General features: G+C 36.3%; 1 protein-coding gene across 1 annotated transcript in view; it reads right to left on the minus strand.

Moving 5' to 3' along the window:
- The window catches only part of p3h2 (prolyl 3-hydroxylase 2), a 71,784-nt gene extending 57,524 nt beyond the window's left edge, over positions 1 to 14,260 (minus strand). Inside the window, exon 1 of the mRNA XM_079808514.1 lies at positions 13,694 to 14,260. Within this exon, the coding sequence (XP_079664640.1) occupies positions 13,694 to 14,101 (408 nt within the window). The 5' untranslated portion in view covers positions 14,102 to 14,260. The remainder of the gene's footprint in view (positions 1 to 13,693) is intronic.

The raw sequence follows: 14,260 nt of genomic DNA on the forward strand, positions 1-14,260 counted from the left end.
AAGACTGAAACTTTAGCCTGTCCATAATCTGCAGGGCTTTGCAGGAGGGTATTACGGCTTTCTCAAACATGTCAAATCTCATTGAGACTCCAGAAGTCTGAGGCCATGAGAGCCTCGGTGAACTCAAGGTATAGGGCTCTTAGATTCTGGTGTGTGTTCACAACTGACCGTGCAATGATTGAAAACACACTCAGGACATGAAATATCGGTTTCCAGCACTTCTTTTGTGCAAACATGGTGTGAGAATAAGCACTTCACTTGATATGCAACCCTCTGTGGCTCTGTTACAAAGTAGGGATATTCGTAGAAAAAGTCTTCTTAGGGAAAAAAAATACTGCCTGCGGCATCAATGAGATCACGAAGACTTTTGTAATACCTTTCCAGCGGCAACCTGGGATGTAGGTAGATCATGTCAACTCTGAGGTTTCCCATGACAAAGCTTCCATTTCAGTCAAAGTCAGAAACACCTTCTCACTATATACAGGTTCCCATTGGCAGGACAATCACATAAATCTATAACCTCAAACATACAATTTTTATGAAAGAACAAATTAGAAAGAATGTTGCCTATGGTGTAAATATAAACCAAGCCGACCAGGAGACTTGACCATTAAGCAATTGAAGATAGATGAGACTACTTAATCTCCATGAACCAAAGAAGTCTCAAACTGGTAATTCCATACGCACCAGCTCTCTAATTGATACCACATGCCAAACAACTCAATCAGCGGACGCACTTGTGGCACATGTAACCCATGAACCCCCAGCAGGGTCTGAGGATCATATGTGTTCCTCAAGGCCTTGACTACTATCAGCCTGCCATCTGCTTTAAATGCCCACAGAACGGAACAAATTTCATCACTGCCGCCTATAAACATTCCTTGTACATGAAGATATCCCGAGCCACCACGCAGAGCTCCCAACCACTCATTAAGATCTTTATTTGTATCACCGTTGGCCTAGTAACTGTTTGTAAGGTTATCTTTGGAAGGATCTGGACCATATAATCATAGGTATCAAGCCAAATATACAGGTTCTTAAAACTTCAAATGAGTGAAAGCCTTTATGAAGAGCACATATTAAATGCTTATTAATCATGCTCTGGAAAAGTTGGTTTTGACCCAAAATAAACCCTATCCTCACGTTATGTCTCAAACACATGTCCCAATGTATAGCCTGTAATAATAACATTGAAAGCACAAAGACCAATATGATTTAAATTCATCCTGCTTATTATTATTATTATTATTATAAAACAAGGCCAAAATTTGTGTAGGCAGACATTCGCATAATCGTAAAAAACTAAGTATACTTTGGCCTTTATCCAATAAAAAACAGCCTTAAAAACAATGCTTTGAATTCTGCAATATGCTTCACATGTGTCTCATCAGTCATTGTCATCTGATACAGTATCTGTGATTTTCTTTGAAATTAAAGATTAGCTCATTATTCTTTATTAATGCTTAAATGGGAATAAATGAGTTAGGGAAGTGAGGGAATGATTAATATAAAAAAATATATGTTCCAGGTTCAAAACAAGTTCGACAGCATCTGCAACTGCATCTGTACGTTAATTTTGACTAGTCCCTCCGTTTGTCCAAACAAGCAAAGATTATGTTTACAGTAATGAACTTACACAACGGATGTTCAGAGGTCCTTGGCTGTCTGCGGTTTTCTATTGCTATGACTGCACAGATGAAATATGCTTTAAATGGAACAAAAGCTGCAGGTTTAACCTGCATCTCAATTATTTTCCTTTACAAAAAGTGTGAAAGTTTAACACTGTAGACCAATCAAGAGTAGCCACGGGAATAATTACCAATTTTGTGTGCCAAAACCAAAAGTTTTCATGGGCGTATTGCACACAATTCAAGCTTGGACAAGTGACTTCAAAAGCCAATGGGTGTAGGAAACTCCCTCTCAGTGATTTACTAAAGTGATTGGAGAATTCAACAGAAGCCTCATAAAGATGTGTGATCTCAACGCTTGGAAATGGAAATTTAAGCTGAAAAAAACGTTCATGTCAGAGTTGAGGAAAACAATGATTATAGTGATGTTGAGCTTGCCCGAGACAAGAACGTACAAGAAAATGAACACTTTTCCATGTACATTAAAGCCTGGAAAAGCAAATAAGATGATAACCCAAGTCTTTAGGGCAGTTAATAAGGTAATATGGAACAGGACCTGAGCTTACAGAGTTCATGAATCACACTTAGTTCAGTTTCCATAGTTTAAATGTCGATGTCACAGGATCTATGAATGGAAGCCCTGTTTCTTCGACTACTGAACCAGCAGGCCAGAATGTGGCTTCCAGCAATTATACACATGAGTCACATCCTGCTAGAGTCTGAGACTCCACATCATCCCAACTATTAGCCCACATCATCATCTCAGCAGACATGCTGAGACTACACACTGTCTGTGTTTAAAGTTGGTCTACCACAATGTAGGACTGTGCACTTTCATTTGTTAAATGATACCAAACCCCTGATGATATTCACATGTACTCAGTATACTTACACTACAACCCCCACCAGATGGGGTTCCATATAGTATTTGTCTATGACCGTATAACACAAAGCTTTACCTGTAAAGTCTGACTTATAAAGTAATAGTAAAAAACTATATAATTTTATTAAATTCAACAGTTTATTGAACCTTATCATATTTGATACATCATGCTTTCATGCCTCATATAGTATAATATAGTGTTATGGAGCTAAAAAGGCCCACACTAAGCAAAAATATGCAATATTGGAGCAGATTCTGATATTTATATGGCCAAAAATTAAGATTCATGACAGGTTGTAATGTAACTCAGATATTTATAACAATATAGGCAGGTTTTCCAGTAAAGTTTTGATCATGTTGATAATTTTGAGGACTTTTGCATATTAAATATGATTCAGTTGGCTTTATAGGGTGAAAATATGCAGTGCTATATTTTCGGGTAAAACCAAATAAATAAAAACAAATCTAGTTTTTAGTACTTTTTGTATTAATGTTGGTTTCATATGGTTTTGAAAAACTTTTATACCATTTTGAAAGAAAGTTTAAATTGAATGACTCAAAAAATGTCATGTAGTAAAAAGTAACATCTTACCCTTGCACTTTGAATGTGTCGTTGACAAATAAAGCTTAAAAATGTGTTTTTTAAAGTGCTTAAACAAGTTTCAGTTGTTACATAACATTTCAAAGTGTTTACATTAATTTTTTGACTGTTTTTATGTCAGGCGGTGCAACGAAATTGTTGTATGTATATACTGTAGTTGTACCACCTGACATGGAATTATTAAGACACCATTTTAAATAGTTTTCTTAGTCTGTTCATTTGTTCAGAAAGTTGAACCACCTGACATTTTGGGGGTTTAAGATAACAAAACATAAAATAATATGTATTATTTAAATGTGCTAAAAATGAATTCAAACTATGTCATGAATTTATCAAAGTATTTTAAAAGAAAATAATTGGACACAAAAATATGCACGTCATGTCATTGACCCGAATACATTACTCTCAAAATAATTGTTAAATAAACATTTTTTTTGAATACAAATATCATGAATAATTAATTCATTAATAATTATAATTTGGTTTATTGTAGGAGTCGCACCACATGACATTTTACAACCCTAACTAACTTTCCCTTTTCATAGTAAGGTTGAATTATCTGATAATTTAAGGTACTTACGAACCTTCACACAGTCATGGCAGTCTGCAGGGGTCTCTCTATGACATCATTTCCTGTTTTATGTTCTCCCAATAAGCACTAAGCACTAATTCTCCCCCCAATAAGCACTAAGTTATGCTGCCTTTAACTCACACTACTAATAAGAGATGTAGAGATAACAAAACATATCTCAGCGGTGTGGGACAACAAACTTTCCAGGAACGTACTTCGAAATATTCCAACACTGAAAAGGCTAGTGAGGTATATTTATGTAGCGAACCTGAGATCCCCTCAGCTTTTAGGCAAATCCCACAAGATTAAATACATGAGAGAGTGAAAGTGCAGGGCAAAGTGATTAGAGCGCCAATATTCTCTCCAATGTAACCATTAGCCTACAATGGAGTAGTGTGCATTACCCCCTTACCATACAACTGACCTTCAGTAGAGATCTGAGAGTTGAGACTGAAATCTGGCCTCCCCATAGGGGCATGATCTAAATATCTCGAAGAACAGAGTTCACACCGAGCAATTGTCTTCAATTTTGGCAGTTAAAATGAAAGAAAGGGGAAGGTCTGTCGGTTATGTACATTAAAACCAACAGAAGAACTTCAATCAAACTTCAAAACTCTTCAAAACAACTCCATGAGCAAATAAGCACAGAACATATATTTTTTTATATCAATAAAACGAGCAAAGAAAAATGGTCTCATCGGCCAATAAAACTGGGCAATGACTTGAAAAGGATTATGTTTGTGTCCAAAAAACAAGGCTGATCGTTTTTCCATATTTAAATGTGCTCCTGACAACCATCCTTCTTTTCAACAGCCCTCTACATCCCCTTACAACAGCACACTAGCATTCCGCTCAGGTACTTGTTGACACCAATGTGAGCAATAACTTACTGCGGAGGTGTCCTATTACAAACAGATGCGGACATGTAGTGGAGTCTGTTCTAGGTCAGAGCAGGGTCATGGAAATTAAAGCCAACCTGCTCACCATTTATGAACGAGGCAATAAAGAAGTTCTGTAGATAATGAGGTGAGTTAGATGAAGGAATGAACATCTTAACTCTTTCCAGCGTTTAAAAAAAAAAAAGTTGCCAGCCACCGCCAGGGTTTTTGATCATTTTCACAGAAATGTAATGGCCCAGAGAATATCTTCTTGTATGAATATCTGAGCATGCAATGTATCAAAGTAAAGAGCAGTCCCTCTGCTTTTAAACAAACAAAAAAAAAATTTATCAACACTTAAATATGGGTAAGTTTCATAAAAAAAGCTACATTTTGAACAAAAAGCTGAGAAAATCACGTTTTTGTCCAAGACTACATCCAGATCAGATTCAGAGTGATGATCAAACACAGATGGAGTAGATCGAGTCCATCAACACCCCTAATGCTTGCACAGTCCTAGAGCTCATTCTGGGTCGACGTTTCATTCAGTAACATTAGGCAGTTTAGATTTATATGATGTTTAATATTGATGATCACGTTATTTTACATATGTATCTGCCTACATATGATCATTTGTTTTTTTGTGAGTGCGTGCGAGCCGTCAGCAGCCCCTCACGCAATGTTGTCAATGTTGTTAAAGGAAATTTCTGTGTTTGGCGGGGAAACAGTTAAGTAAGAAGTTGTAGATTTCCCCTTGCTGTGTGTGACCCCTGAGCAGTGTTGGGGAAAGTTACTTTGAAAAGTAATGCATTACAATATTGCATTACTCCCTTAAAAAGTAACTAATTGAGTTACTTCGTTACTTTTTAAGAAAAGTAATGTGTTACGTTACTTTTGCGTTACTTTTTCTCACCTGGCCTTGTTTTTTTGTTTTTTTTATAGCAAAAAAAGTTATATTTTTGTGCATATGTAAAGACCTCTTCATACCAAAATTAAAATTATAAGCCTCAGGAAAAATGCGAATTCACGCATGAACAGTAGAACGCGCAGCTCTGCAGTGCTGCCATTCTGGATTATGGAAGAATAGGACGCAGGAGAAAAAAAGTTCTACCAATAAAAACAAAAAATCGAATAATATTTGCTCATGGTTTAACTGAATCATCAAAGATCAGCAGCACGACATTAGTCAATAATGGTAGATTAAATGCATGAAAATATTTGTTTTATTTAACATTTATATATTTGAGATTTGCATATTGCATTTGACTGATTTTATTCATTTTGAGGAGTACTGAATCTTTACTGTGCAAGTGAGATTAATAAATGCTCACATTTAGTCTAGAACTAAAATAACACATTTACACACAATGCAGCTGCACTTACTCTCGATTTTTCTCAACATGGAGACAGGAGAGCTGTCAGTCAAATAAATGTGAAAAAGTAACTTGTGTTACTTTTTTGAAAAAGTAACTCAGATATTTTGTTGTAAATTTGAAAAGTAATGCGTTACTTTACTAGTTACTTGAAAAAGTAATCTGATTACGTAACTCAAGTTGCTTGTAATGCGTTACCCCCAACACTGCCCCTGAGGTTATGCTGAATTACTGCTAGTGATTAAAAGTCACATTTATATAAAGCATACTTCTCTGGCCATGACATCTTTAGTGGCGATAAGGCTTTTTTATGGGTTTCTGTGTGCAAACCGTAACTTTCTTTCATCTGTGGAACACAAGAGATGTTTTGCAGATTGTTCGCACAGCTCCTTTGCATATAATGGAAACATCTGACAGTGATCAGGGGCTGTCAAGCTTCAAAAACGACAAAAAAAGTCTGTGCTCTATATTCTAAGTCTTCTAAAGCCAAGCAATAGCTTTGTGTGAGAGACAGACCAAATCTCATTTGTGCTTCTGCATATTTTTGGCATATTTTGAAAATGGAACTACAATGACATGTCATACAGCTTCAGAATAAATTAATGGATGAATGAGGCATTTATATAGCGCTTTCATATGTACTACTGTACATCCAAAGGGCAAACGATGACAGAATTGTCATTTTTGGGTGAAGTATCCCTTTAAGAGGCCTTTATTTCATCAATATGATCTGCATGATTTGAAATACACTACAAGTGCACATTCAATAGAACTAAGCGCACTTCTTTTTCACAAGCACCTGGTGCTGATATGTTTTATGGAAAAGAGCAGCGTGTACATTCTGCCAAATATCTTTTAATGCTTAGGTGAACTATTCTTTTAAATCGCTCTATCTGCCAGACATTTTAACTACACAAAAAAGTTTAAAGGGGACTACCCGTGTCTCAGCTGTCCAAAATAGAAACGGTTTCCTCTTCACTGACACAGGTGCAACCCACGCAGAGCTATTGTTTTGATGGATTTCCTGCCACTTTTCTATGCAGGCAGTGGCGGACTGCAAAAGACCATGTTTACAGCAAAAGCTACAAACATTATGTTTCAAATTTACTTAATGAAATCACTTTGGGACCATGCTGGGTTTCAAGATGACTTTACTTCAGTAACTATGATGAAGTCTAATGTTTTGTAAAAGTCTAAAACAAACTAGATAAATATTTGTAATGTTAAACACTGTTCTTCATAGACTCTATAGAAGGAAACCATAATTTCATTCAAAATAAGCGCAAGAGAAGCCAAGAGTGATAAAGGAATACTGTTCCAGACTGCAGACAGCCATTTGTCAGAGCAAACAGATGTTGACTTGGCCGCCGCATCCCGCTTTCCACTTTTTCTCAGGCGTTGCCAAAATTCCCCCAAGAGTCCTTTCATTCATCGGCTTTGCCCAAAAGCTCTGGGTCTTTCCTGTGACCCCGCAGGACTCCTAAAACCAGAGAAACTCCTATCTTTATGGAGTCGCGTTATATCCGACGCAGTTTTATGTGCAACTAAATCAAAGAAGATCCACTGATGAGGGACTGAAAGTCAAATATGCAACGTAAATCGAGATTAACAAGAACGGACAGAGTCGAAGACTTGCATAAACCTGTTGTTTATCTCCACTCAAATTTTGGCCATGTGATCTGGAAAAACACAGCCCCCCATGAGATACGCATCTGGCTCGATGAAGCAGCTCGCCTTTACAGAATTTGCAGTCTCTTGGATTGTGGTGAAAAGTGGTCGTGTTTTCTTCTTAGTAATCCCAGGCAGGGCCATTTATTGTGCAACGAAATAAGGCAACATGCCCACACATTCCTGCTGTACTGTTATCCGCTTACAGTAGGTCATCCAGAAAATGTTTGGCAGAGGAAGTGCCATGCTGTCTGGCTGAGCGTGTTGATTGGGCACAAACCGAACCCCACTGAGTGGATGGGGAAACCTGACACACTCACACACACTCTTTTCAGGCTACGCAGGTGCAAATTTTGCTAAGCACACAAGCACTTGCAGAGCTAGAATGAAGCACTTGGGTAGTCACATCTAGGCCTGTCACGATAACTACTTTTTGTTTCGCGATATGTCGTCCCAGAAATAATTGCGATAAACGATATTATTGTCATTTTAAGACTGAATATATAATCCTAATATAACAGCATAATAATGCAAGTAGACCTACACACTTTCAAATGACAACCTTTTAAAGGGTTAGTTCACCCAAAAATGAAAATTCTGTCATTAAAGGGTAACTTCAGTGATTTAGCATTAAGCTTTGTATTTAAACTGGGTTATTTATGCATTTTTGAATTTGGTGCCTTCTAGACTGAGAAAAGACAGAAAATGTATTTTTGTCTCATGTGGATGAAAGACAACAACTCCCAGAATGCACTTGCTTCGCTGCCCTATGAGCCCACTCCGTACACCGTCGTTTTGATCTTCATAGTAATACAATCATTTCGTTCAGTTAGAGAATAAACACTAAAATTAAAAACTGAATGTGTCTTTCAAACAAGAAGAACAAAAGTCACGGCACAGACCCAGCAGTGTCAGATTTCATTCCTCACGAAGAGCTGAGCTGAGGTAACGTTAGCGCCAGTCTGGCACGTTTTCAGATCGCATATGGAAGCTAAACTATCACAGGAATTAATTGAAAAGTTGAAACACTCACTTTACTCTGCACCGCGCTTCGTTATTATGATTGTCCGTGCGGCCATCTGTGTCTTACATTCTGTGCGTGAGATCTCTCCCCTGTGGGCGGGTTGATAACATGCGGAACAGCTCCATCTAGTGGCTGTAGTCTTTGCCTCTGGCCAAAAAATCCTCCGATGACGCAAAATTACGATATTTGCGTCATCGGAGGAATTTTTCCAGAAATAAAATGCATAATTCTCTCGTCTCAGGGGGATATGAGGGGGAAAAGTACCATCATTTGAATATACTACCGGGTTTCTACTGATACAAAGCCTAATGCTAAACCACTGAAGTGACCCTTTAATTACTTACCCTCATGTCGTTCGACACCCGTAAGACCTCCATTCATCTTCGGAACACAAATGAAGATATTTTAGTTGAAATCCGATGGCTCAGAAAGGCCTCCATTGGCACAATGCACTTAACACTCTCAAGACCCATAAAAGGTACTAAAGACGTTGTTACATCTCCCTACCGTGGTTCTACAACAACTTTATAAAGCGACGAGAATAGTTTTTGTGCGCAAAAAAACCTAAATAACGATTTATATAGTGATGACCAATTTCAAAACACAGCATCATGAAGCTTTGAAGCGTTATGAATCAGCGAATCGAATCATGATTCGGATCGCGTGTCAAACCGCCAAACTGCTGAAATCACATGACTTTGGCGATCCAAACCGCTGAATCGACTCACTGATTCATAACACTTCGAAGCTTCATGATGCAGTGTTTTGAAATCGGTCATCACTATATAAGTCGTTATTTAGGGTTTTATTGCACAAAAAAACTATTCTCGTCGCTTCATAAAGTTATTGTAGAACCACTGTAGTGAGATGGACTTTGTAACAACGTCTTTAGTACCTTTTATGGGTCTTGAGAGTGTAAAGTGCATTGTGCCAATGGAGGCCTTTCTGAGCCATCGGATTTCAACTAAAATATCTTAATTTGTGTTCCAAAGATGAACGGAGGTCTTACGGGTGTCGAACGACATGAGGGTAAGTAATTAATGACAGAATTTTCATTTTTGGGTGAACTAACCCTTTAATTCTTTAGATCATGGAAATTAAGGCTAAAACATATATTATCCTAAATAAAATAAAAAATAATTGAATAAATGTTCAATAAAAATGTTCCCTTGTGAAACGGCTTTAACACTCGTCATTCTGCGTTGACATTTATATGTGCACCAGAACAGGGGATTGCGGCTTTGAAATCGAGTCCATTTGGGTTTATTCTTCCAAACTGTCAGTAGTTGTTAGGAAAACACTATAACGCCTCAAATGGCGCCTTTTTTTTTTTAATGAAGGAACTGCCTGAGAACCACTTTCGCCTCTGTCCCAGAGAACATACACGATGACAGCAAAATCGAGGTCATGTACATATATTGTGCGATATATCGATATATCGATATATTGATTATTGCGACAGGTCTAATCACTTAGGAAAATATATATAGTGGGTTCTATTATAAACTAACATGTTTTCAAGCACTGCATATTGAATTGTGCTGGGTCGATAAACAAAGAAAATGGTAGAAACTGCCATATGTGCAGTTCACAAGGCTTTCCCATGATGTTATCTGCCCTAACATTGGTGGCACCACAATAGATATGGGTTGGGCTTTGTGAGTTTCTGAAAAGATTGAAAGACAATAACTGCAACATTGAGGTCACAGATACTTGTGAGTATCAAAATCATTTTGGAGACACAAAAACTGATTTTAAAATTTTTTCCTTCTCTTTAATTATACAGGTAAACTGGTAAAGGAGATGTTTATCAGGTCTACTATTCATCAGGTCTAAATGCATTTTTAAGCGTAAAAGTTTGATATAGCCCAAGATAAAGATTTAAATAATCAGATTAATTAACAGTCCCCCACAATGCGTCCACTGAAGGCGCTCTGGGAGGAGGAATTGAATTTGATGCTAAAAAAAATAAATATGGGATCTAATTCTTGCCTCATTCAATTCAAGGTAGTCCATTGCTCTAGAACAAAATTAAACAAAATATTCCCTGATTAAACATTTTTTTTATATTTAAACTTTAAATTTAATTTGATACTTTAAATAATCATAAAATATTGGTTGTTAGGTAAAAGAATATTTCATTTTGAGACAGACATCACATCATAAGTTTGGTAAGTAAGTCAGATGAACCACTGTTACTGATTCTGCGAGTCATTTTGAGCAATTCAACTGACTCATAAGAGTCATTTGCGCTTGAATCGAGTATGCTATTTGTTTTTACGTGAGCCTGCGAGCACAACTCATTAGAAAGATGTGCTTTTGCATGATTATTTTGCAGTATGCAATATTATCAATTCAATTTTTCCTACAATTTAAGGGAATCGCTTTACACATAACAGATCTGACAGGACATTCTTGCTGTACTTTGATCCTTCTCTGATCAGACAAACTAACCAATGACAGAGCAACAGGGGTCACTACTGCTGCCACAAAACTCCTCCATTCATAACCCAAAACAAGCTGGTGCCTTTCCTTTCAGAACAGCAAACACACTTTAAGAAAAATATTTGCCAAGATAAATGCTGATTGACCCAGAAAAACAAACACACAAGCTTGTCAATGAAGTAACAGTTGGCGCCTGTGCCCCTTGCGTCCAGGCCGAAAAGCCTCATTATGCCAGGAATATGATGGGAAAGAGGGCTGTGTGGTGAAAATATCAAAGAGTAGTGGAATGTTTCACAAACATCACCCCATATATACACACATAGACATCTCTTTATGACATTCATCGACCTGGAGTGCTATCAGGAATGTGTCTGATCTCTCGCCCTGGTCATCGTAGAACTGTGCCGACTTCATTTACTGGAGTCTAGTGCTTTTCTTTTTATTAATCACTTTCTGTCCCTGGGCAAAGGCATGTGACTGATTTGGCTAGCATAGACCACTGCTCTCAGAATGTCACGCTTTGTTCCCACCTGTCTGGACTGCCGTCCAAGCACTGTTATAAATATCTCAATTGTTGCAGGGTTTTAAGGGGGAGATTTTAAGGGTCATAATATGCAGAAGCTTTGACTATGGTGTCTTCTGTGTATTCCTTTCTCTGTGTGAACCTATTCTGCCTATGTATATTTCGAAGCTCTGGGTTTACAGTATGGTCAAGTTTGAAAACCTACCTCACACAATTTACTATGGAATTGACTAGCTGTGTAACAATATATCGTGTCACAATATATCGCAATACGTATCTGTATTGTGTAAGTTTACAGAGTTTTAGGGTCAGTACTACAATGAACTATATATATATATATATATATATATATATATATATATATATATATATATATATATATATATATATATATATATATATATATATATATATAACATTGATTATAATGTATAATATTTGTGGGTCCTGATAATGCCAAATGTCTTTTGTTACCAGTAAAAAGTGGCATTTAACATTATTTTTAAAATATATCTAGTCAGTGACAGAGTGCAAGCAAATACATCTAAAATAATTCTGTCACCATTGTCCTGTGCAAGTCCAAACCTATTCATTTCTACCGCCAATGTAATACCAAATTTAGCATTTTAAATCAACAAGATATATGGTAAAAGGTTAACAAAAAATTTACTGGAGTATCGCAATAATATCATATCGTGAGTTCAGTACCGTGATATGTATCGAATCGTGAAATGAGGTTTTCAGAAAAAAAATACAAATGGAAATAACATATCAAACATTTTATGAAATACCACATGGTAGAAATTTGGAAATATTATGTAAATACCAAAATTATAGCAATATATCTGTTAAATAGCTCCTTTGTCGTTTTAAGAAGCTTCCAGAATCTCTCTGTTGTTTTGTATAATACACAAAATTCATATATGTGTTTTAAATGGTCATTCTTTACATTAATCTTATTTTTTTGTTTATTTGGTTCATCTTAAGTCTGACAGAAAGTAACATCATAAATATAGTATAAATAATATACATATACATATGTAAGATATATATATATATATATATATATATATATATATATATATATATATATATATATATATATATATAGTGCTGTCAAATCGATTAATCGTGATTAATCACATCCAAAATAAAAGTTTGTGTTTACATACTATGTGTGTGTATTGTTATTATGTATATATAAATACACACACATGCATGTATATATTTAAGAAATGTGTTATATTTGTATATAAAATATGTATATATCATATAAATTATGTAAATATATATATATATATATATATATATATATATATATATATATATATATATATATATATATATATATATATATATATATATATACATGCAAATATTTCTTAGATATATACATGTATGTGTGTGTACTCAAACCTAATAATTATACACAGTAGCCTACACATATATGTAAACACAAACTTTTATTTTGGATGTTATTAATATATATACACTATTTTACCACAGATTTATACATTTTGCAGGAAATGGTTACTATGGCTTTAAGTGGGTTTGGTTTGGCCTCAGTTAGCGCTTAATTTACAAAGTGAGCCTGTTGTAGACATTAAATGGGCAAAGACTAATATGAATATGAATCATTTGAAGTTAGGAGACTTGTATGTTTTCTAGAGTGTTCCCCCGTCCCATCCCCGTAGGTGGCTACAGCTGTCATGATTGCGTAACAAACATGTCGTACTATAAATTAAATTTCAATTCCAACGTATTACGACGTTCACCGATAGAAAACTAAGGCTGTGTATTAAAACATTGTGAGCTGCCTACATAGACAACTAGAATAGCCTACCGCAAAAATAAATAAATAAATAAATAAATAAAATAAAAATTGTCTGAACATAACGTTGATCAAAATGTTCGATTTTAATGTTCCAACTGAAAACATTGAAGGAAATTCTTGTTACGAACGTTGTTAGAATGATGCCCAACATGTATGACTCAAACACACATAATGCACAACAATGTTCATTTCGAACGTTCGGATGCTCAGAAATGTTTCATTCAAACAAGCCGTGGTCTGTTACATCTATAAAACTTGTACCCACCTTTCTGTACGCAAGCTGCAGGTAGTTATAGGGAATTCTTCTATTGAAATCCTGAAAGACATCCTCACTAACTTTATGCATGGACTGAGCTCCAAGTTTTCCCTCAAAGCATTCGTTTAAACAGTGCGCCCTGTGAAGAATCACTTCGAAAAACTTATCAGACAGAAGGCTGTCAAAGCGATGCTGGTCTCTGCATTTCAGTCTGCATGTGATTTTGGTCTGACGCACTTCAGAGAAACTGTTCAGCGCGCTCTCCATGTACCGCACCACATTGCCATAATCTCCTTTATTAAAAGCGTCCACTCCGTTATCATAAAGCAGGTCAAACGGTTCCAGAGAGGCAGATGACAGCAGAAGTGTCTGGAGGATACAAATCAAATAGCCGTAGATTTGGGGGTTCGTATCCATCTTCTGCGTAATATGGTGCGCAAAATACAGCGCTCCGAATGATGGATAAACAATCCCGATGAGCCTGGTTTGGGATATTACACCAGGAATAGGCTAATAAAAGTTACGGCTGAACTACCGTTCGAATTGAAGGCAGTTTCGTTGTCACTCATAATGAAT

Source organism: Gobio gobio (assembly GCF_949357685.1).
Source record: "Gobio gobio genome assembly, chromosome: 24".
NCBI classification, from domain to species: Eukaryota; Metazoa; Chordata; class Actinopteri; order Cypriniformes; family Gobionidae; genus Gobio; species Gobio gobio.